The sequence below is a fragment of the Microcebus murinus genome, chromosome 4 (genome assembly GCF_040939455.1).
Source record: "Microcebus murinus isolate Inina chromosome 4, M.murinus_Inina_mat1.0, whole genome shotgun sequence".
Classification (NCBI taxonomy): domain Eukaryota; kingdom Metazoa; phylum Chordata; class Mammalia; order Primates; family Cheirogaleidae; genus Microcebus; species Microcebus murinus.
This window is the reverse complement of record NC_134107.1, coordinates 104,989,514-105,013,129: the sequence shown is the minus strand read 5'-3', so window position 1 is coordinate 105,013,129 and position 23,616 is coordinate 104,989,514. Positions and strand designations below refer to the sequence as shown.

The window sequence follows — 23,616 nt, the reverse complement described above, 5'->3', positions numbered from 1 at the left end:
TCAGAGAACCAGTTTTGGCTTTAATTTTTTTCTACGATATGTCTGTTTCCTTTCATTTATGTCTGTGCTTTATTTCCTTCTATTTATTTTGATTTTACTTTGCTCTTTTTCTAGCTTGTTAAGGCCGAAGCCTAGGCCATTGCTTTTCTTTTTCCGTGACCATCATGAACTGTACAGTTCAGTGGCATGAAGTACATTCATGTTGTTATGCAACCATCACCACCACCCATCTCCAGAACTCTTTTTGTTTTTCAAAACTGTATCTCTAGGTGCAGTAGCTCACACCTGTAATCCTAGTACTCTGGTAGGCCGAGGCAGGAGGTTTGTTTGAACTCAGGAGTTGGAGACCAGCCTTTCCTCTTCCCTTTCCTCTTCTCTTCCCTTCCCTTCCCTTCCCCTTCCCCTTCCCCTTCCCCTTCCCCTTCCCCATGCCGTGGTGTCAGCCTAGCTCACAGCAACCTCAAACTCAGGGGCTCAAGCAATCCTGCTGCCTCAGCCTCCCGAGTAGCTGGGACTACAGGCATGCACCACCATGCCCAGCTAATTTTTTCTATATATATTAGTTGGCCAATTAATTTCTTTCTATTTATAGTAGAGATGGGATCTCGCTCTTGCTCAGGCTGGTTTTCAACTCCTGACCTCAAGCAATCCGCCTCGGCCTCCCAGAGTGCTAGGTTTACAGGCGTGAACCACTGCGCCGGGCCTCCCAGTCTAATTTTCATCTTCCTCTCATCCTATACCTCCAGCTATATTAAAATTTATACTATATATATGAATAAGCATGACTTGCGGGAGATTCTCATAATCCATTTTATTTGTCTTCTGCCCATTAAGTTTATTCTGAGTGTCCTGAGTGTCCTTCATATCATTTTCAGGAAATACAATCTTTTCAAGAACTAATAAACTTGGAGTTAAAGGTTTCCCTCCTTTACCACCTCAGCCTACTATAGGCCTGCAGTGGAAAACTAGGGTTTGGTTTGCTTCCTTTTTCTTTCCCTCTCTTACCCTACTCTGTCCTTTTACTCTTCCCCATTTGCTGACTATGGTTTCTGGCCCTTCCAGGATTAGGGGAGGCAGAGGTTGAAGAAGGAGAAATGTCAGTAATGTCAGTAGCAGCAACTAACATTTCTAATAGCATTGATTATGTAACTAGTTACTGTTCTAAACAAGTTAGCAGATAAAGTTAGTAAATACTAGGTCATCTAATCCTCAGAACTCTATGAGGTATTAGATTCTATTGTTATTATTTTACTGCTGAAGAAATTAAGATACAGAGAGTTTAGTGACTTGCCTAAGGTCACAAAGGTATAAATGACAGAACCAGGATGCAGGCCCAGCTTTATGGCTCCAGAAGTCTATGCCTTCAACCACTCCACTGTATTGTTTTTATATGACGTTGCCTTAGTCTTGGGCAATGTTTAAATCAGATTTGTGTCCTTTAGAGTTTTTCCAAGTATGTCACATTTTCCATAGACCTGAGACAAAGGGCAAAACAGGCCTCAAAGCCTCTTCCGTTGCAGGGGAGTAGGAGAGACTAGGATGGGGTTTGGAACTTACAACACACTGATTATTCTCAGCAAAAATCCTTTTAGATTTTTGAGATAAAGATAAAAATCTTTATCTTTGAACATCGAAGGTGGATATAACTCAAGGTTGAAAAATAGTTGTCCACTACTCCCTTGAATAGGTGGCCTTGCCCCTCACTTGGGAATGTAGTACAGCATCTGTTGCTGGGGCCTTCACCCATTCCAAGACTGAAGTGGTTTCATGTTAACATTCTGAGGCACATGTTCTCTAAATCACTGTTTAATTTCTTGCCCTCACACCTTTGTTCATGCAGATGGTCCCTGGATTATGACCATGTCACTTGCTCTAAAGGCATGTTTCCTCCCTCAGCCACATGATCCAGTCAGAGTAAGCACTCTTGAAGGCCAGGCTTCAAAAGCAGAAGCCAGTTTCTTGGGATGGAACAAATGAACAACACACTTTGTATATAGCACTCATATTTTCTTCCTTTTCCTCTCATTCCTATGAGAGAGATCAGCAAATATGTTAAATGATGGTTTGCATAGTAGACCAGTTCTAGCTGTCTAGTGTCTTGTGATTAGTTCTGTTCAGGAAGGATATATGGAGCAAGTTTATATTCGAACTATTACCACTCACTGTGGTCAACATGATTATTTCAATGCCTTTACCTGGCTGCCTTAGCACAGGAATTTATACTTTTTATCCTTTCTATTGTGATGTCAGATGGGGAATAGTCCCAGCATGAGCATTTTATCTTCTCAAATTAGAATAGTCAGTGACCTTTTTTATTCATCTTAAAAATCTCTTTCTTTTTCTTTTCCACTTCCCCCCCTTTTTCCTTTCCCTGTCTGTCTTTTCCCCTGTACATTTACCTGCATAGAACATTCAAAGGGACAATTATGTAATGGATGGTTTAGTGTTTAAACTGGCATTACCCACTGCATGCTTGCATTTAGAAACAGGAATAGTATGTACCTACTGACAAAGATACCATGACAATCAATCAATTAAAATGTGAAGCATTTAGAATACTGTCTGGCACATATAAAGCACTCTACAATTATTGTTACTTACAAACTGTTGCAGCCCTGCAGCTCATAAACCATTCACTGACTCCACTGACTGAACAATTTGGAAGGCAGGTAGGGAGAATATATTTTAATACATTCCCTACCTTGAAGTTTCTCACTGCCATCTTTCTTTTTTATTTAGCACACTGGCCACATGAAAATGATCTAAATCTCCTAGTTAAACTATTAAACCATCAATTAATGCTTTATTTTATATATTTTTTAGGACATTTCTGATTCATTTGCATCCTTGAAGAGCATCTGTAGAAGAGGAAGGAAAAGATGGGTGTGAAAACATTTACTCATAGCTCCTCTTCTCACAGCCAGGAAATGCTTGGAAAGCTAAATATGCTGCGAAATGATGGACATTTTTGTGATATCACTATTCGTGTCCAGGACAAAATCTTCAGGGCACATAAAGTAGTACTAGCAGCTTGCAGTGATTTCTTTCGCACCAAACTTGTAGGCCAAGCAGAGGATGAGAACAAGAATGTGTTGGATCTGCATCATGTTACCGTGACTGGCTTTATACCCCTTCTAGAATATGCTTACACGGCCACTTTGTCCATTAACACAGAAAATATTATTGATGTTCTCGCTGCAGCCAGCTATATGCAAATGTTTAGTGTTGCTAGCACCTGCTCAGAATTTATGAAATCAAGCATTTTATGGAATACACCCAACAGCCAACCAGAAAAGGGTCTAGATGCTGGACAAGAAAATAATTCTAACTGCAATTTTACTTCTCGAGATGGAAGCATTTCTCCAGTGTCTTCAGAGTGCAGTGTGGTAGAAAGAACCATTCCTGTCTGCCGAGAATCACGGAGAAAGCGCAAAAGCTACATTGTTATGTCTCCTGAAAGTCCTGTAAAGTGTAGCACACAAACAGGTTCACCCCAGGTATTGAATTCTTCAGCTTCCTACTCAGAAAATAGAAATCAGCCAGTTGACTCTTCTTTAGCTTTTCCCTGGACTTTTCCTTTTGGAATTGATCGAAGGATTCAACCTGAGAAGGTTAAGCAGGCAGAAAATACCCGGACTTTAGAATTACCTGGCCCGTCTGAGACAGGTAGAAGAATTGCTGATTATGTGACTTGTGAAAGCACAAAAACTACCTTGCCTCTGAGTACAGAAGAAGATGTCCGGGTCAAAGTAGAAAGGTTAAGTGATGAGGAGGTCCATGAGGAAGTGTCCCAGCCTGTCAGTGCATCTCAGAGTTCCCTGAGCGATCAGCAGACAGTGCCAGGAAGTGAACAAGTCCAAGAGGACCTTCTGATTAGTCCACAGTCTTCCTCTATAGGTATAAAGTCTTCTTTGTTTTTCATGATGGTATAAAGTTAATTCAAACATTTTGAAGTTCCTATTAGATAAGAGGTTTTGTGCTCAATCCTGTAGAAAATAGAAGAATAAAACATGATAACTGGATTTTTGAAGATGCTATTAGCACTACAGTTTTGGTTTTTTTTTACAAGTTACTATTGGGGAAGGTAAAAATATTTGGACGATATCTGATGGGACAAAGTCTGAGATAAGAATTCTGAATTAACTTTCAACGCAAAAAAATCCAGTTAATGTTTTATTCCTTATTCAAATACTCATTTGAAACTTAACCATGTGCCAAACATTGGTGATATGTAAAGAAAAACGCATAGTCACTGCAAAGAAGGAGTTAATAGTCTAATAGGGGAAGTAGATATGTAAATAAGTGATTACAATGAGCTATTAAGGTGCTAGGCTAGAGGAATGAAGAAAGTATTATGGGTACAACAAAGGAATAAGCAAGTGAATGCTACATAGTTGAGCTGGATCTTAATGCGGTAAGTAAGAGTTTGCCTAAGCAAAGGAATGACATTTCTATGAAAATGTATAAAAGCACAGAGCATGTATGCAAGCACAAAAGTGTGGAAGAAGACTGTGTGTTTGGTAAGCAGTGAATTCAGTATAAAATGATGTGAATAAACACAGATGCCTGAAAATGTGGGGATTAATGGGAGGTAAGACAAAAAAGGTGTGGTTGAGAGCAGGCTGTGACAAGACTTGAATGCTAGTTTCCTTTAGGGTTGCATTTAACTGCATATAAGAGAGTCCCTCCTGCAGTGGCTTGACCAAAAAGGATTTTATTTTTATCATGTAAAGTTATTCAGAAATAGGAAGTCCAGAGCTAGTATAGTGGATCTACACTGTAATTGGTGACCTAGGCCCCTTGTATATTTTTAATCTACCATCTTTAGGTTTTGTCAGTTGCATTTTACCCATTTATACTTAATTGCTTCATGGTTACAAGATGCTCACTTCATCTTTAACTTTGTGTTATAAAAAGGGACAGTGCTTATATCAAGAAAGCACAAGTGTTCTCAGAAATCCCTGAAAAACTTTTGCCAGACTATGCCACATGATCGTTCTTAGCTGCAAGGGAATCTGGGAAGATACTATATATTAGTTTGGTGCAAACTGCCTCAAACAAAATCAGAGCAGAATGTAGATTGGATATGCAACTAGCAGTGTGTGCCACAGCTAGGCCATGTAAGCTTGGATTTTATCTCATGGTATTAAGGGTCTACCTTAAAGGGAATGAAAAATAAAACATGTAGATATTTTAGGAAAATAGTGTGGTATTGGTATGCAGGGAATTTCGTTGAGGAGAGACAGTCTTAAAAAACCAGTTATAGTAGTTATCTTGGTATGAATGAAGACTAAAACTGTATATAAAGGAAATAGATACTGTGAGACTTTGAAAAAAAAAAAACCTGATGATTGAAGGAATAGGAGAGGTCAGAGTACTCTGATGACTAGGAAATTGTGGTAATACTTTTGATTATATCCTATTGATTCTAAGTCATAATTTTTCATATCTTATCATCTCTGAATCCAGATGTGTCTTACATCTGTAGTCCCCAGCCACTGGGCCTCAGACCAATACTGGTCCGTGGCCTGTTAGGGACAGAGCTGCAGAGTTCCACCTCTCCCCACCCCACCCACCTCGTGGAAAAATCGTCTTCCGTGAAAGTTAGGAACAGAGGGCAGCACGGTAGGAGGTGAGCGGCAGGCAAGCAGGTGTATTTATAGCTGGTCCCCATCACCAGCACCACTGCTGGAGCTCTGCCTCCTCCTGAACCCCCCACCCCCATCCATGGAAAAATTGTCTCCCATGAAACTGGTCCCTGGTGCCAAAATGTTGGGGACTGCTATGTTACATTACATTTTATAATCATTTAGTTATATTTTTGTTTCTTAATGGTACAAAAAAATGTGATAACCATATAATGGAATAGCTCTTTTAGCATATATTAATATTAAATGCAGTAACTGCAGTATGAAAATTAGTAGAAGAAGGTAGGAATCCAGATTTTGAGAAATGTGAGGTAAATTTTTTTTTTTACAGGGACAGGGTCTCTCTCTATTACACAGGCTAGAGTGCAGTACCATGATCATAGCTTACTGCAGCCTTGAAATCCAGGGCTCAGGTGATCCTCCTGCCTCAGCCTCTCAAGTAAGTAGGCCTACAGACAGGTGCTATCACATCCAGCTAATCTTTTTTACTTTTTTCTAGAGATAGGATCTTGCTATAGTGCCCAAATTGGTCTCAAGCAATCCTGCTTTCACCTCCCAAAGTGCTGGGATTTATAGGCATGACTCACCATGCCTGGCTCAACTCAGTCTTAAAAGTAATTCAGCGGCCAGGCGCGGTGGCTCACGCCTGTAATCCTGGCAATCTGGGAGGCTGAGGCAAGAGGATCGTTCCAGGTCAGGAGTTCAAGACCAGCCTGAGCAAGAGCAAGATCTGCTAAAAATAGAAATTAATTGGCCAACTAAAAATATATAAAAAAAATTAGCTGGGCTTGGTGACGCATGCCTGTAGTCCCAACTACTCGGGAGGCTGAGGCAGGAGGATTGCTTGAGCCCAGGAGTTTGAGGTTGCTGTGAGCTAGGCTAATGCCACAGCACTCTAGCTGGGGCAACAGAGTGAGACTCTGTCTCAAATAAATAAATAAATAAATGTAATTCAGCAAGGTCAATTTTGTGTAAATTATGCTTGCACAGTGACCAAGGAATGTCATACCACAAAGTGGTCAAAAAGGCAGGATTGGTGAGATTACCAATTTGAGACTTTTCCCAGATAGCAGTGGCAAATTCAATCTTAGTAGGAAAATATATAAGCTTAGTCGCAAGGGGCTAATCTTTGGGAAATATCTATATTCAAGCTTTGGAAGGAATAGAAGAAAAGGCAACAGTGAATCGGGATTTGTCCAAAAGATTAAAGAACCAGAAAGCCATATTGACATTGTTAATACCTTGTGTTTTTACCCTCTGTGTGAGTTTCTGCTGCTGCAACCTAGTACTGAGCTGCTGCAACAAAGTACCACAAGCTTAGTGGTTTAAAACAACAGAAATTTTGAGAGAGTCTTGCTCTGTTGCCCAGGCTGGAGTGCAGTGGCATGTCATCATAGCTCACTGCACCTTCAAACTTCTGCCTCTTGGGCTCAAGTGATCCTTCTGCCTCAGCCTCCTGAGTAGCTGGGACTACAGGCGTAAGTCACCACACCCAGCTTATTAGTATTATTTTTTTTTCATAGAGAAAGGGGTCTCACTATGTTGCTATAAGGCTTGTACCAAACTCCTAGCCTCAAATGATCCTTCCGGCTCAGCCTCCAAAGTGCTAGGATTACAGGTGTGAGCCACCTCAGCCAATCTCCATCTTTTGATTTAGAGCCCTCCCTAATCTAATGTGACCTCATCTTAACTTGATTACATCTGCAAAGACCCTGTTTCCAAATAAGGGCACATTAATTGGAAGCAGGGGTTAAGATTTCAGTGTATCTTTTGGGGGGACACAGTTTTACCCACAATATCCACTGAAGTTCATATTCCAGAATTTGGGTCAAGGTACTCATGAAGAATTAAGTACATTAAGTGAACACACATCCAATATGGTGTTGAATGGCAGAAAATCATTTGTTGATCTGACCAAGTTTTTGTTAAGCTAGAGTCTTTAATCTTCAGAACACTTTGGGGCCTTCTGGATGATGAACTGCTTAACAGATAATTATTATTTTAATCATTTATCTGAAAACGTAGAAACCCAAATACTAGCCTAATTGACTATCTTTGCTAGCTAGGCATGTGAAATAGTCATCTTTACTACTCTCAAGTGTATATAATCAGTTCAGATTCTGCCTTTATGATCTTTTTAACATGATTAGAGAAGTTATGAACATAAGTAGCATAAATCTTTCAGTTACATAAATAGAATTTATTGCCTGTATATTATTTTGAAGGTGGATTCTGTTACGAATCAGACATGAGAATAACTCTGACCTGTATATCATGTAATCATGTAATCCAAATGTGGTTTTTTTCCTTGCCTTTATAGCAAGTGTACTAATCAATCACTCGCAACAACCCTATTTTAACTCCAAATTTATACACTAACAGTCACACAGAAAAGAGTAAATTCCTGGAGTATCCTAGGAATCAATAAATGTAGGAAGGAGAAAAGAAAGATGTGCATGGTACTTTTCCCCGTATTTCATAAGAATACTTCCATAAGAGTACTTAATTTTACTTATTACTGACTTATTTATTTAGAGACAGAGTCTCACTCTGTTGCCCAGGCTAGAGTGCTGTGGCGTCAGCCTAGCTAACAGCAACCTCAAACACCTTGGCTCAAGGGATCCTTCTGCCTCAGCCTCCCGGGTAGCTGGAACTACAGGCATGCGCCACCATGCCCGGCTAATTTTTTTTTCTAGTTTTAGTTGTTTGGCTAATTTCTTTTTAATTTATAGTAGAAATGGGGTCTTGCTCTTGCTCAGACTGGTCTCCAACTCCTGAGCTCAAGCAATCCTGCCTTGGCCTCCCAGAGTGCTAGGTTACAGGCATGAGCCACCATGCCTAGCCAATTTTACTTACTAATTTAATAAAGAAGATATTTAAGAGGTAGCTTGTCATTCTAGCAACTGAGAATATAATATTTTATACTGTTTGAAAATTCTAAAATAATAATTTGAGTACCCATGAAATCAAATGAGATTTTACCTGTTATTTTAAGTTTTCTTTGTTGCCAGTTGCCCCATGAAATCAAATGAGATTTTACCTGTTATTTTAAGTTTTCTTTGTTGCCACTTGCCCACGGATAGGTTGTAAAATCTAACACCCTCAACTTGGGGCAAATAGAAGCGATAAATACAGCAAATTTAAAGGAAAAAAAAAAAGACTGCTGAGTTTATGTTGGCTCTTGTTACTTAACAAGATGACTCCCTATTCCCTCCTAGCCCTACTCCTACCCCTAGGCAAACTACTTTATAGATTTGACTGTTCTGGATATTTTATATTAAATGGGATCATGCAATATGTGATTTTTTTCGCACTGGCTTCTATTTTTACCATAATATTTTCACATTTCATGCATGTTATACCTGTAAAGTTTTGAAATGGTTTACCAACTAGAGATCTGAACTTGGCCTCTAGGGCTGGCTCAGATGGATCAATCAGGCCTATATCCATCCTCACATCATAGTTTATTCCTCATGAGTCACCATGCTAGGTACGCAGACAGATCACAGGAACAGGTGTTAGAAGGCAAGAATACAATTTCACCAAGGAGCAACACAATCTGAATAACCAAAATATTCCCAAAAGACTCTTTCTGAGAAAACAAAATAAACTCAGTAGTGAAGGACTTCACTGAAATATTTGAGCTCTATTCAGCATGAATTTGCTTCCCAGTCAAGGGCGCAGGTTTGCTCCTCAAAAGGGATTTCAGATCTGTACTCTTACAAGGTTCCTGGGCAAAGCAACAAGGACTTCTGAGTCGCAATGGGATCTCCCATTTCTGCCAATGCACTATAGCCAGAAGCCTCCTAGAATTGAACAAATTGAGTTTATTGGTCATCTGTAGCAAGGGAGATTACACTCTATGGGGTTTTTAGGGCTTCTTGGTAAGAAGGTGTTAGAAAGGACTTAGCAGAGGATTTGAGCTTGTGTTAGGTGATTTTAGGGAGCATTTGAGGGAGTGGGGTTTGCTCAGGACTGGTGATATCAGAATGTAGGGATAATTACAGGACTGAGTGTCTTAATAAATATTATCTGAGAATGCTGACTAAGGTGAAACTACAGCAACAGTGCCTCATTAGCTAGAGAGGAGGATGGTTGGTATTTTTGTGATTGCACATTGACCTTGTTTTTGTCTGTGCTTAAAAATATTTTTTTGGTCTCAATAAGGGTCACAGTGTGACCTGGTCTGACATTGGTGTTACATGAGACTCTTTATGTCCAACAGGAGAATACCATGGTCTAAATAAAAACACCAGGCCCACTCCTGAGTGTCAGGCCAGTTCCTGAATATTAGGGGCTGCTTTTCTCTTTTTTAAGTATGAAAATAGAACATTTTCAAAAATGTGTTGAATATATTTAGAAAAATGTCTCATACATGGTAACTGTTCAGCACAAGGTGATCACTATAATTATTTTTTAATTCCAGGAGAGTTTTTGTAAGTGTCTTGAGTACCTGAACAGTGGTAGCAACAACTTGAGTTTGATAAAACAGAAGCTATTATATCATACAGATTATTGGGGAAGAGAGTGAACTCTCTTGATAAGCCAGCCCTTACCATTTAAAGCTAATTGTCTCCTTAACCACTTCCATACGGCGCTCACTGGCTGGGAAACCTTGCCCACAGCCGGCACTCATAGTCCGCGCGATAGTCTGTGCTGTGCATTGACGACGAGTCAGTTTTGCTCTTGTGTGATGAGGAAAGCTTTAAAGCACTGAAAGCTTGTTTTACTTTACAGGCAGCTTTACTTGTAATGTAAATCAGAATAGGGAACATATACATATATGTTTTCATTATGTTATTTTTAAATGTTCACAATTTTATTTTGATAAATGAAAAATTAGAAAAGTCAAGTTTTATTATTAATGCTACAGTCGCCACTCGGCTCTGCACGTTCATCTGTGTCTATTGACTATAGTCGACGCTCGTACCGAAGTGGTTAAAGCAGCTCTGTTATTTCATGAGGTGAAAAGGTTCTGTCTAGAATTCTTAGTTTCTCACTTCCACTGAGAAGAGGATCCCTATAGCATAGAAAGGACTGTTCATTTTTTTTTCATTTCAGCATATTATGGGGTTACAAATGTTAAGGTTACGTATATTGCCTATGCCCCACCTCCCCCATCAAGTCAGAGCTTTAAGCGTGATCATCCCCCAAATGTTGCACATCTCAATCATTATGTTTGTATATACCCATCCCCTCCTGCCCCATCCCACCTGCCCGACACCCAATAAATGTTATTCCTATATGTCCACTTAGGTATTGATCCATTAATACCAATTTGCTGGTGTACACGTGGTGCTTGTTTTTCCATTCTTGAGATACTTCACTTAGTAGAATGGGTTCCAGCTCTATCCAGGAAAATACAAAAGGTGCTATATCACCATTGTTTCTTTCTTTTTTTTTTTTTTTTTTGAGACAGAGTCTCACTTTGTTGCTCAGGCTAGAGTGAGTGCCGTGGAGTCAGCCTAGCTCACAGCAACCTCAGTCTCCTGGGCTCAAGCAATCCTGCTGCCTCAGCCTCCCGAGTAGCTGGGACTATAGGTATGCGCCACCATGCCCGGCTAATTTTTTCTATATATATATTAGTTGGCTAATTAATTTCTTTCTATTTATAGTAGAGACGGGGTCTCACTCTTGCTCAGGCTGGTTTCGAACTCCTGACCTCGAGTAATCTGCCCAGTTTGGCCTCCCAGAGTGCTAGGATTACAGGCGTGAGCCACCGCGCCCAGCTGTTAACCAGCTTTTTAAATAAACCTTTGACAATACTAGAGTCAGTCCAAGGTAGCGTAGTTTTTATGTCTGCCTCACCAAGATTCCACTCACTCCTAGAAGTAGAATGGCCTGCCTGGTGTTGAGAAGCACGTGTGAATTAGATCAGTCTTCCTAGCCTGCCCTTACCACACCTCCAGGTGTTTTGTTTTTGTTTTTTTTTTTTGGGGGGGGGGTTGTTTTTTGTTTTATTTTACAAGTCTTTGCCTATAGGCTTTAATACTGGCTGCACTCTGAATAAGTTCACATATTGTAAAGTAGATTTTATGTCCATGGTAACCGAGTCCAAATATTGGGATTTTTCCAGGTTTTTATCTCAGGACAGATTTAACTTTTTTTTTTTGAGACAGAGTCTCACTTTGTTGCCCAGGCTAGACTGAGTGCCGTGGCATCAGCCTAGCTCACAGCAACCTCAAACTCAGGGGCTCAAGCCATCCTGCTGCCTCAGCCTCCCGAGTAGCTGGGACTACAGGCATGCGCCACCATGCCTGGCTAATTTTTTCTCTATATATTAGTTGGCCAATTAATTTCTTTCTATTTATAGTAGAGACGGGGTCTCGCTCTTGCTCAGGGTGGTTTCGAACTCCTGACCTCGAGCAATCCTCCCGGCCAGATTTAACTATTAGTGTTTAGTTCCCTTTTCTTTGAGAAAGAAGGTGAGACTGGGAAGACATTGGCAAGTGAACAGTTCTTTTTTAAAACAAAATGCAGCATTATTTGGTTTTCTATCCTACATCTCAATTAAAAATAAGTCAGAAGGATCAGGGATAAGTTGGATAGGTAGCCATGGGGAAAAGCATAAATGTCATTTACTAATAAGGAAAAGAGATAGAGGAAAGGCACGCCCAGAAATGTTAAACGCACCTATAGGGATAGGGTGGGAGGACCAGGAAGGATGGGGGTGCAGTTGGAGGGTGAATGTAAGCATCCATAGTCCAGCCTAATTAAAATGCCTATGAGTATATCAGTGTAGTAGAACACAGCATAATAACTGGTGTTCTTGATGGTTGCTATGAGTCATTAAGAAACAAAAAATAAATTATATTTAGTATTCTTTATTTAAGAAGTCAAGGCAGAATGCAACCCTGTCACAAATTTCAAGCATAAATAATTAAATAAAGTACATTTGGATGTCTTAAAAGGGATTAGGTTAGTTTTTCTGAAAATCTTAAGTGGAAAATTTACTTGTTTCCTAATGTCAGCTAATTCAAGTGCTCCAAAGGGGAAAATTGAAGTATTGGATTCTAAATTTTCATTAGGAGGAAATTCCATCCTATGTGTCCATTAACAGATGATATTTGTTAAGTGTTCACATGGATATAATGTTGTACTACTGTTAAAATTAGTGTATTTTAACTTCCATTAAAATATTGTAACCAGCCGGGTATGGTGGCTCATGCTTACTATGATCCCAGTAATTCAAGAGGTTGAGTTGGGAGGATAGCTAGAGCCCAGGGGTTCAAGAACAGCCTAGAAAATATAACAAGACCCTGTCTTTTAAAAAATGAAAACAGTTACCTGGGCATGTGACTGTATTCCCAGCTACTCAGGAAGCTGAGGCAGGAGGATTGCTTGAGCACAGGATTTCAAGGCTGTAGTAAGGTATGATCATATTTCTGCATTCCAGCCTGAATAACAAAGTGAGACCCCATCTATGAAAAAACTTTGGAAAAAACAGTATTGCAACCAAAAGCTTATTTGCTATTAAGGGACTCAAAGTTTCAGAGGCTTGGATTTGTTCAATTGGTACAATACAGGTTATTTGCATATGGTAAAGAAATGCAAAGTTCATTACCTAATGAGAACAGGCTAGGTTGTTTGGATCCATGGTCCCACTTATAAACAACAAATTGTAGATTTTTTAAAATTCACCTTAAACGTATTTGAAAAGCAGCAAAGATGGTCAAGGAACTTCCAGGTTACATTTGGGGAAAGCCTGGCCCAGGGAGGTAAGTAGATTATCAGAGCACTAAAACCAATTTTGCCTTTAAGACATTTGCTGAGACACAAATGGCCTTTTGGGTCATCAACTCAAAGAGCAAGGGGAATGGAAGTCATGGCCTAAAGTGTGTAAAAGTTTGAAGTCTTAGAGAAGTTGCTCCATGCTTATATAGTGACTACAAAGGACTATACCACTAGAACCTGATCCCTGTCCTCCAAACGCCAGCATACTGTAGGAAAAGCTGTTTTGGCAGTGAAAAGACTAGAAAATTAAAAGGAAAAAGGAAGGAAAACACATCCCTGAGAAGTGCTACCCACTAGCCCACTTGCATTTGACATCCTGGTATACCTAGTTTGGGTATGCCAAGGAATCTCAAACATCAAATTTGGTTTAGGTAATGCTGCCCTGAAACATAGCAGAAGCAAATATAAAGTTTCTCCGGAAGAGGGCCATATTTACCTTAACCCCAGAAAATCAGTCTCCTATAAATAATTTTCATGGGCAGCAACCACTGTCAGAAGTTAACCAGTGACACACAAAGAAACAAGGCCGAGAAGATGGGGAAAATTTTAAAAACAGGTAGCAGAAATAAATTGACATAGCCGATTGACATAGTTTTCAGACACAGATAATGAAACAAATATACTTAACTGTGTTCAATTAAATAATCACACTTGAATAATAATTGCAGAGAACAGTAAATGTAAAAAGTAAGATAGTAGATTTGAGAAAAAAATCCAAATAGGACTTCTAGGGGGAAAAATGATCCAAATAAAATCTCAGTGAACATTTTGGCATCAGATTGGACTTAGCTGAAGAAAGGATTGGGAAATAAGAAGATAAAGTAGAAGAAATTACTTCAGTATTACAGAGAGACACAAAATGGTGGAGACTACACAGTGGAGAAGAGGAGACAGGTGTGAAAGATACGCGTGTAGGTTTGGCAGAAGTCCTAAAAAGAGAAGAGAAAATGGCTGAGAATTTTCCAGAATTGTTGAAAGATACCAGTCCACTAGAGTTCAGCAAATCCCAAACAGGAATAATAAAAAGATACAGACCTAGGTACATTGTAGAGAAAATTCAGAAAAATTTTTAAATGACAGATTACCTTCAAAAGAGTATCTGACTTTTAAACATCAGAAGCCAGTGGGATGATATCCGTAGTGTGCTGAAATAAAATAACTGCCAATCTAGATTTCTGCACAGTGAAAAATAACTTTCAAGAATGAAGGTAAAATAGACATTTCGACACAAAAAGAAGGGGAAAAAGGAAACAGAATTTATCATCAGCAAATCTCATTTAAGAAAATTCATAATGATGGACTTAAGGCAGAAGTAAAGTGAGCACAGATGGGAGGTTTCATATACAAGAAAGAATGAAGAGAAGAGGTAAAGGTAAATATACAAACATGTATATAATGTCTGTGGGGATTAGTTAGAACAAAGAAGAAAAATATCAGACAATAATAATTTATAAATTGCCAGGTAGGACTGGATAGGAAATGGAGTTAAAGCTTCTGAGATCCTTGTGTACGGAAGGAAGTAAAGGTTTTAACTTTAGACTTTGATAAGTCTATTTCTAATTTCTAAGGTAACCAATAAAAACAAATAAGAAAATATTGCATAATTTCCAAACTGATAGAAAGTGGAAAATGGAATGACTATTACCACTGTGTTCAACAACTGATTCTAAAATGTATATAGAAATGTAAAAGGCTGGCTGGGCACGGTGACTCACGTCTAATCCTAGCACTCTGGGAAGCCCAGGTGGGCGGATTGCTTGAGGTCAGGAGTTTGAAACCAGCCTGAGCAAGAGCGAGACCCCGTCTCTACTATAAATAGAAAGAAATTAATTGGCCAACTAATATATATAGAAAAAATTAGCTGGGCATGGTGGCGCATGCCTGTAGTCCCAGCTACTTGGGAGGCTGAGGCAGAAGGATTGCTTGAGCCCAGGAGTTTGAGGCTGCTGTGAGCTAGGCTGACGCCACAGCACTCACTCTAGCCTGGGCAACAAAGCGAGACTCTGTCTCAAAAAAAAAAGAAATGTAAAAGGCCAAGAATAGTCAGAATGTTCAGGAAACAAATGAACAAGGTAAGAGAACTTTCTCTGCTTGGTATCAAGATTTATTATAAACTTATGATAGGCCAGGCATGGTGGCTCATGCCTGTAATCCTAGCACTCTGGGAGGTTGAGGCGGGTGGATTGTTTGAGCTCAGGAGTTCAAGACCACCCTGAGCAAGAGTGGGACCCCCATCTCTACTAAAAATAGAAAGAAATTAGTCAAACAACTAAAATTATATAGAAAAAATTAGCTGGGCATGGTGGCACATGCCTGTAGTCCCAGGTACTCAAGAGGCTGAGGCAGAAGGAGGATTGCTTGAGCCCAGGAGCTTGAGGTTGCAGTGAGCTAGGCTGACGCCACGGCACTGTAGCCTGGGCAACAGAGTGAGACTCTGTCTCAAAAAACAAAAAAACAAAACAAAAAAAACTTGTGGTAAATAGAGATTGGCATTAACACAAGGACAGACAAGCAAATGGAACTAATAGAGAACCTGGAAAGAGACCCATGCACCTATGTACACTGAATCTATGAAAGCGGTGGCACTGCAAAACAGAAAAAGACAGACTTTTCAGTATGTATGTTTGGTCACAAAATTAACTGCAGATAGATTAAAGAAAAGTCCTGAACTTCAAAGGCATACAGGTTTTTTATAAGATAACTGGAGAAAAAGATTTTTAAAAACAAGACCAAAAAGCGTAGCAACAGAGAAGAAGGTTAATAATTATAAAAACATTATAAACACACGCCATGGAAGGGGAAAGGTATTTATAATGTCTATCACTGACAAAAAGGGCTTGTATTAGAAATATGAAAAAAAAAAAAAAAAAAGACAGCTTTGCTCTGTTGCCCAGCCTGGAGTGCAGTGGGGCACGATCATAGATCACTGCAGCCTCCAACTTGTGGGTTCAAGCCATCCTCCTTCCTCAGCCTCCCCAGTAGCTGGGACAATAGGCACATGCCACCATGCCTACCTCTGAAAAGAACTCTTATAGTTAATAGGCAGACAACTCAATAAGGAGATTTGCATGGGCATTTCACAGAGGGAGGTTTAGTAAATATATGAAATGATACTCACTAATCACCTCATTAGGGAAATGAAACACAAAGCACAATGAAATATTACTATACCCACCAGATCAGCAGTCCAACTATACCATTGTTATAATCCAACAATACCAAGTGTCGATGAGGGTGTGGAGGAACACAACTCTCACACACTGCTAGAGTCTGATAGCAATGTAAATTTAGCGCACTTTAGAAGAGATTGGCATTTTCTAATAAAGTTGAAAATACACATATTCAATGACCTAGCAATTTGAATTTGTAAGTGTATGATAGAGAAAAAGCATGCTCATGTGCATTTCCTGTTTCCTGTATAAAATATTCACAGCACTGTTGTTCTTAATAGCCTGAACTGTCCATCGAGAGTAAAATGGATAGATTTGGGATGTTTTACAACAATGAAAATTAACTTCAGTTACATATAAGAACAAAGACGAGCTCACAGTATTGAAGGAAAGAAGCAGGACACAAGAATACATACAGTATGGCTCAGTTTATATAAACTTTACAACCAGACAACACTAAAATATAGTGTTTATGACGAACATTGGCAAACTTTGCCTTAAAGACCAGATAGTAAATATTTTAGACTTTACTTCCACATAGTCTCTGTTACAACCACAGCTCCTTGACTCTGCCACTCTAGTGCAAAATCAACCCTTGGATAGCCAAGGCTGTGTTCTAGCAAGAACCAACCCCAAGTTTATGGGTACATGTATTTGAGATAAAATAACTTTTTAAAGAAAAGGGATGGGAGGAAGGAAATGTTAACCATAGAAGATCAGCTTTTGTTTGTTTTTTGGAGACAGGGTCTAACTTTATTGCCCAGACATGAGGGCAGTGGTATGATCAAAGAAGCTCACTGCAACCTCAAATTCCTGGGTGCAAGTGATCCTCCTGCCTCAGCCTCCCAAGTAGCTGAGAATATAAGCGTGTGCCACCACACCCATCTAATATTTTAAATTTTTGTAGGAGATAGGGTCTCGGTGTCTTGCTCAGGCTGGTCTTGAACTTCTGACCTGAGATGATCCTCCTGCCCCAGCCTGCCAAAGTGCTAGCATTGCAGACATGAGCCACCATGCCCGGCCTAAGACAGGCTTTTAGAAGGGGAAGAGGATTACAATTGGGGTAAATGGGGACTTCTAGGATGCTGGCAGTACTTTTGTGTGGCTCATTGGAGGTTGCCTAGGTGTTCACTTTACCTTTTAAATTCTGTGTAAAAATTGTACAATAAGTAAATTGTATGTCACAATAAAATAAGTTTTAAAAACTAAAAATGTCAGTGCTTCCTTAAATGGTTGTTAATTATTAATGTATATTTTTTTAGTTTGCATTTGAATTGCTCTGCTTGTTTTCTGAAATTTTTGTCAAAGAAATATTCCTAAAAGAATTTAAATAGTAATGTAAGGCTATTGTCTTAACGTCTGACTTATTTTTAAATCATATAAACATTTAAATAAAAACAAAATATAGAACACTACTATTTTTGATTGGTAATTCAGGATATGAACCCTAGATAATGTATGTTAGAGGCTTGGATAGTTTGGAGTTACCATCATGGCTTATTCACACCAAAGTATTGACGCTGTCCTCTTTCTTTTATTCACAGGCTCAGTAGACGAAGGCGTTACCGAGGGACTGCCTACACTTCAAAGCACCTCTGGCACTAATGCTCATGCAGATGATGATGATCGGTTAGTACAACGGAGCAAGTAGTTCTCTTATAAGGGTTAGGCTTACACTCAATTCAAGCATTTTATCTCAGAATTGTGTAAGAACTTAGCATCATCACATTATAAGTGAGAGCCCCTATCTAAGCCTTCATTGGCACTTCCAAAACCATCTAGTCATTGCTTTAAATAGTATATGTATAAAGAGTTGGCAAACTATGGGCTAGAAGCCAGTTCTAGCCACTACCTTTGTAAATCAAGTATGATTGGAACATAGCCACACTCATTTATTTACGTACTGTTTGTGGGTACAGACTTGAATAGTTGAAACAGAGACTGTGTGGTGTGCAAAGCCAAAATATTTACTCTCTGGCCTGTTACAAAACAAAATTTGCCTAATTCTGATATATACACACCCGTAATTTACAAGCTATCTTCACATTGATCCTTTCTGCTTGATGTTTCCGTACATACGTATGAAAGCATTTCACATTTAACAAGGCTGAGACAGAACTCTTGATTTCTAACTGCCTGTCTCAATCCTGTTCTTCTGATCTTTCTCCCATTTTAGTAAGCAGCAGCAGCATCCTCAAATTTCTCAAGCAATCTCTCTTGAGAATTAATCTTTTTTTCCTTTATCACTCTCCATTCTTCCTCCTTATATTTAATCCTTAAGCGAATCTTGTCAACTCTACCTATGGATTATATCCCTAATCAGCCTATTTTTCCTGTCTGTACGTGTACTACAGCCACCCTTGTCTAAATCACAACCAAATTTTGACTTGACTACTGCAATAGCTTTCAAACTGGTCCCTCATTTCATTCTTCGGCTCCTCTAGTCCATTTTCCACATAACAACTAGAATCATCTTCTTTCTCTTTTAATTAAGTCAGATTATGTTACTTTTAAGTTATAGATTCTTTACATTCTCCATTCATACCTAAAATCTACACTCCTTACTATATCTTTTGGTTTTTTGTGGTTTTTTTTGAGATAGATCACTTTTGAGCTAGAGTGCCATGGCTTCAGCTTAGCTCATAGCAACCTCAATCTCCTGGGCTCAAGCGATCCTCCTGCCTCAGCCTCCCAAGTAGCTGGGACTACAGGCATGCACCACCATGCCTGGCTAATTTATATATTTATATGTTGGCCAATTAATTTCTTTCTATTTATAGTAGAGACAGGGTCTCGATCTTGCTCAGGCTGGTTTTGAACTCCTGACCTTGAGTAATCCACCTGCTTCGGCCTCCCAGAGTGCTAGGATTACAAGTGTGAGCCACCGCACCCGGCCTTTTGGTATATCTTTAAAAACCCTACATGATACAACTTCTGCCTAACTCCCTTTAGACCATTCTCCATCCTGTGTACTACTTTCTAGCCACATTGACCTTTCGGTTCCTGGAATAGCCATGACCACCAGTCTCAAGCAGCACCCAATCACTATTGCATCCTCCTAATTTAATCCTCTGCTCTGATAATTATTTGTCTCTCATCACTGAATATAGGTTCCACCAAATAACTGAATTCCTCCTCATAGAGAGTCCAAGACAATCTTAAAAACCATACTTGTTCAAAACTTGAAGGATTAAAGACATTCAAGCAAGTTTTCTTTTTTTTTATTTTGCAGGGGAGACTTGGTCTCTCCTGTCTCCCAGGCGATCCTCCTGCCTCAGCCTCCTGAGTAGTTGGGGCTACAGGTGTGTACCACCATGCCTGGCTAATTTTTCTGATTTTTGTGGAGATGGGGGTCTCTTGCTCATGTTTGTCTCAAACTCCTGGCCTCAAGCAATCCTCCTGCGTTGGCCTCCCAAAGTGCTAGGATTAAAGGCGTGAGCCACCACGCCCAACCTTTTTTTCTTTAATGGTTAAATTAAACCTGGTAGAGGAGGTTATGAAGCAGAATTACTTGAATAAGTTACTGAAAGTATAACAAGCAGAAATGTGCCTAGGTTCCTTAATTTCAAGTATTAATCAGGTCATGTGTTCTATATTAGATACTGTGCTGAGTAGTGGTGATATAGAGATGAAATGTGTGGTCCTTTTCCCTCAGGGAGCCAAATCAATTTTGAGGGAAGGAGAGGGGTTGAAGATAGACAAGTAACCAGGTAATAAGTCATTTGCAGAGAGTTCTGTTGCTCTGCATAGGAAGGTGCCTACCTGAGTCACTGATAAATCAAAGAAAGCTTCCTGGAGGAGCACGTGACTTTTTAGCTACATTTTGTAAAATTTGTGGCATTTGATACAGGGCAGCAGTCCCCAACCATTTTGGCACTGGGGACTGGTTTCATGGAAGACAATTTTTCCATGGATCCGGCTGGGGCGGGCGGGGAGCAGAGCTCAGGCAATGCTCAGCCCAGTTCCTAACAGACCGTGGACTGGTACCCAGACCTTGGCCTGATGGTTGGGGACTGCAGATAGAGGGTATATTTGGGGAGTATGACAAGAAATGAGGCTGGAAAGGTACACAGAGCTCAGATCATGAGGAGTCTTGTATCCCTACCATTTAGACTTTATTCCGAAGATAATGTCCATCGCAGGGTTTTAGACCCGGGACTGATATAATCGGAGAGATCACTGTAATACAGTGTGAGAAGGGTAGATTAGAGAGTGTGGAGCTAAAAGGAGAGCACTATTAATTCAGGCTTATATTAATGAGGCCTAAATTAAAGGAGTAGTTGGAAGTAAAGAATTAGTGAAATTGAGGATATCTAAGGTAAGATAGTTTATGAAATGTTCTATGGTTGTATGTCCATGCTAAATTTAAGATGCTAGACATGTTGGACAATAACATTATTCTTCATATTGTTATAAATAAAACTTGTAATCTAACAGTTAAACCATTTCAAAAAGTCTTTAAGTTTTTTTATCTCCTGTTTCTTTAACATTTATCTACTGAAATGTTTATTTAACTTAAAAATCAGAGCCTGGTTGCCTTCTGTGATCTGTTTTTTTTTAGATTGGAAAATGTTCAGTATCCCTACCAACTCTACATTGCTCCTTCTACCAGCAGTACAGAACGACCAAGCCCAAATGGTCCAGACAGACCTTTTCAGTGTCCGACCTGTGGGGTGCGATTCACCCGTATTCAGAACCTAAAACAGCACATGCTCATCCACTCAGGTAAAGTCGTCTTTCCTGTTGTTGCATAAATGAGCACTCTAAAACATTTTATTTTGGAATCCCAGTTAAAATAAAAAACAGTTGCTTCTGAGTTAAAAACAAAACAGAACTCTGGGAAGTCAAATGAGAATAGATTAGCTTAGGTCTCTTGGTGAAATGGTGCAGTATCAGAAAACTATTTGCTTAATTCATTTGCCACAGGCATTGAGTATTCTGGTTAAAATGTAGAGGTAATATGTAATGTGTAAGTTTGTATAAAAAGGTATTGGATATATTAGGTGTGTGTATATATGTGAGATAGAGAATCACAAACACAGATGGTAAAAAAATCGAGTTAAAAAAGTATATGTAGCTATTCTTTGTACTGTTCCTGTAATGTCTGTAAGTTTGAAATTATTTCCCAATAAAACTTGTTCTTGAAATTTTAACATTTTATTATTAACTTAATTCTATAATCCTAAATCTGTGTCCTGATAAGTCAGCTCTGTATTTATATATATATATGTATATATGTGTATATATATATATATAAGAGATTTTGGGTAGAAGGGATTTGAAACTAAGTTCAGTGATCACATGAGGTGACAGGATTCTTGTGGGCAAAGCACTGACCTCAGGGGTAAGAGCTCTTTGCTGCTGTTCTTAGCTGTTAGTATCTCATTTCCCCTTGATAAGCTAGGTTTTACAGTCCCTGTCCTAGCACCAATTCATGTGACTTTGATAAATCTACAGATTGTGTTTTGAAGAGTTTTTAAATTTTTCCCCAAAACTGTGATAATAAATTTGGGGAGATGATTAATATACTTTATAATTCACTTACTGATTTGTCAGTATTACATTAAATACTGAAAAAGCCAATCTATGAGAATGATGGTTCTATTACATTCAGAGATGTTAGGATTTTCCTTTTTTTTTTCTTCTCATTTCTCTGTGAGATAGAGAATGGAGAGTAGGTACTGGTTATTTACACATCTTTTCAACATAAATGTCTCTAATGAAATAAAACAATAAATGCTGTCACTTGGGGATTTTAGTTCTGTCCACGTACTGTGGTTAAATTGTATTTTGAAGTTAGCAAAATGAATGATTTAGAAGAGTATTCAAAAAATCAGTTGCAGTATATATTACCTTGTTTGCCTCCCTCCCCCTGCCTCTTTTATATCTTTTCTGTTTTAAGGACTTGAGACTTTTCACATATTCTGTACCTTTTCTGAAATACTTAATTAGAATACATTTTTGCTGGTAGTTTTTATCTTTTCAGATTATCTCTTACTATATAACATTATAGTTCAGAAATCTGTGAGGTTTATGACATTTCCGTTTATTTTGTTTTTAGATGATATTTTGTTTTGCTTTATTTTATAGGAATTAAACCATTTCAGTGTGACCGCTGTGGGAAAAAGTTCACCAGGGCTTACTCGCTAAAGATGCATCGCCTAAAGCATGAAGGTAAACGCTGTTTCCGGTGCCAGATATGTAGTGCCACTTTCACTTCCTTCGGGGAATATAAACACCACATGAGGGTTTCCCGGCACATTATCCGCAAGCCTCGGATTTACGAGTGCAAAACATGTGGCGCCATGTTCACCAACTCTGGAAATTTAATCGTGCACCTGAGGAGTCTGAACCATGAAGCATCAGAGCTAGCAAACTACTTCCAGAGCAGGTGAGGTGCACAACGAAAACCCAACCAGGAAAACTGCTTTCTAAACTCTCTTTTCCTGCTTTCAGGGCAGCCTGCTGTGTTTTTTCATCAGGTTGCCAGCTAGTCAGTCAAATTTGTATTAAATTCCCACTATCCATACTCTGATCTCCTGATCTGATAAAATTTTGCTGAATCTATAAAATTATAAATACTTCATAGTTGGTATTGAAAATGTTTTTCTACAGAAGTAAACTATCCTCTTGATTTTTTTTTTTTAATAATATAAGGTTAAAGTAATCCTATAGTGGATCTTAAATAGATCTTATTGGAAAATTTATCATGTCAGATGATACTTAGTGATGTTACTTCAGACTCTGAATGTTAATAAAATTCTTGACCACTTCTCTCTTTTTTAAAATTTTATGTAAAGGAATATCCATTCACCAATAAGAAAAATTTTACCAGCACCTATAATGGATATGATTGTTTAGATCAAATGAAGTCTTTCCTATTTTGTTTCAGTTTAGAGCTCCATGCTTTTAATATTAATAATTATAATAGAGTTACCTTTCTGATTTATAGGGTATCCAAGGAAATCAGGTTCTAGTTCTAGCTCTGTCACTAACTGCTGCTGTTTGAGCATGTCACTTTACAGATGAAGAAGCTTGAAACTTAGAGAAAAATAAAATGTAAG

General features: G+C 38.9%; 1 protein-coding gene across 3 annotated transcripts in view; it reads left to right on the top strand.

Annotated features, from left to right (window-relative positions):
• Positions 1-23,616, top strand: part of ZBTB44 (zinc finger and BTB domain containing 44) — a 45,155-nt gene that overhangs the window by 10,945 nt on the left and 10,594 nt on the right. The window contains exons 2-5 of one of the 3 annotated variants that reach the window (XM_012783335.3): positions 2,824-3,897; positions 18,097-18,181; positions 21,165-21,277; positions 22,643-22,943. In XM_012783335.3, coding sequence (XP_012638789.1) covers positions 2,880-3,897; positions 18,097-18,181; positions 21,165-21,277; positions 22,643-22,943 — 1,517 coding nt within the window. In that variant the 5' untranslated portion in view covers positions 2,824-2,879. Of the gene's footprint in view, positions 1-2,823; positions 3,898-18,096; positions 18,182-21,113; positions 21,278-22,642; positions 22,944-23,616 lie in introns of all 3 variants that reach the window. The other 2 variants (XM_012783334.3, XM_012783338.3) reach the window with 2 other exon arrangements.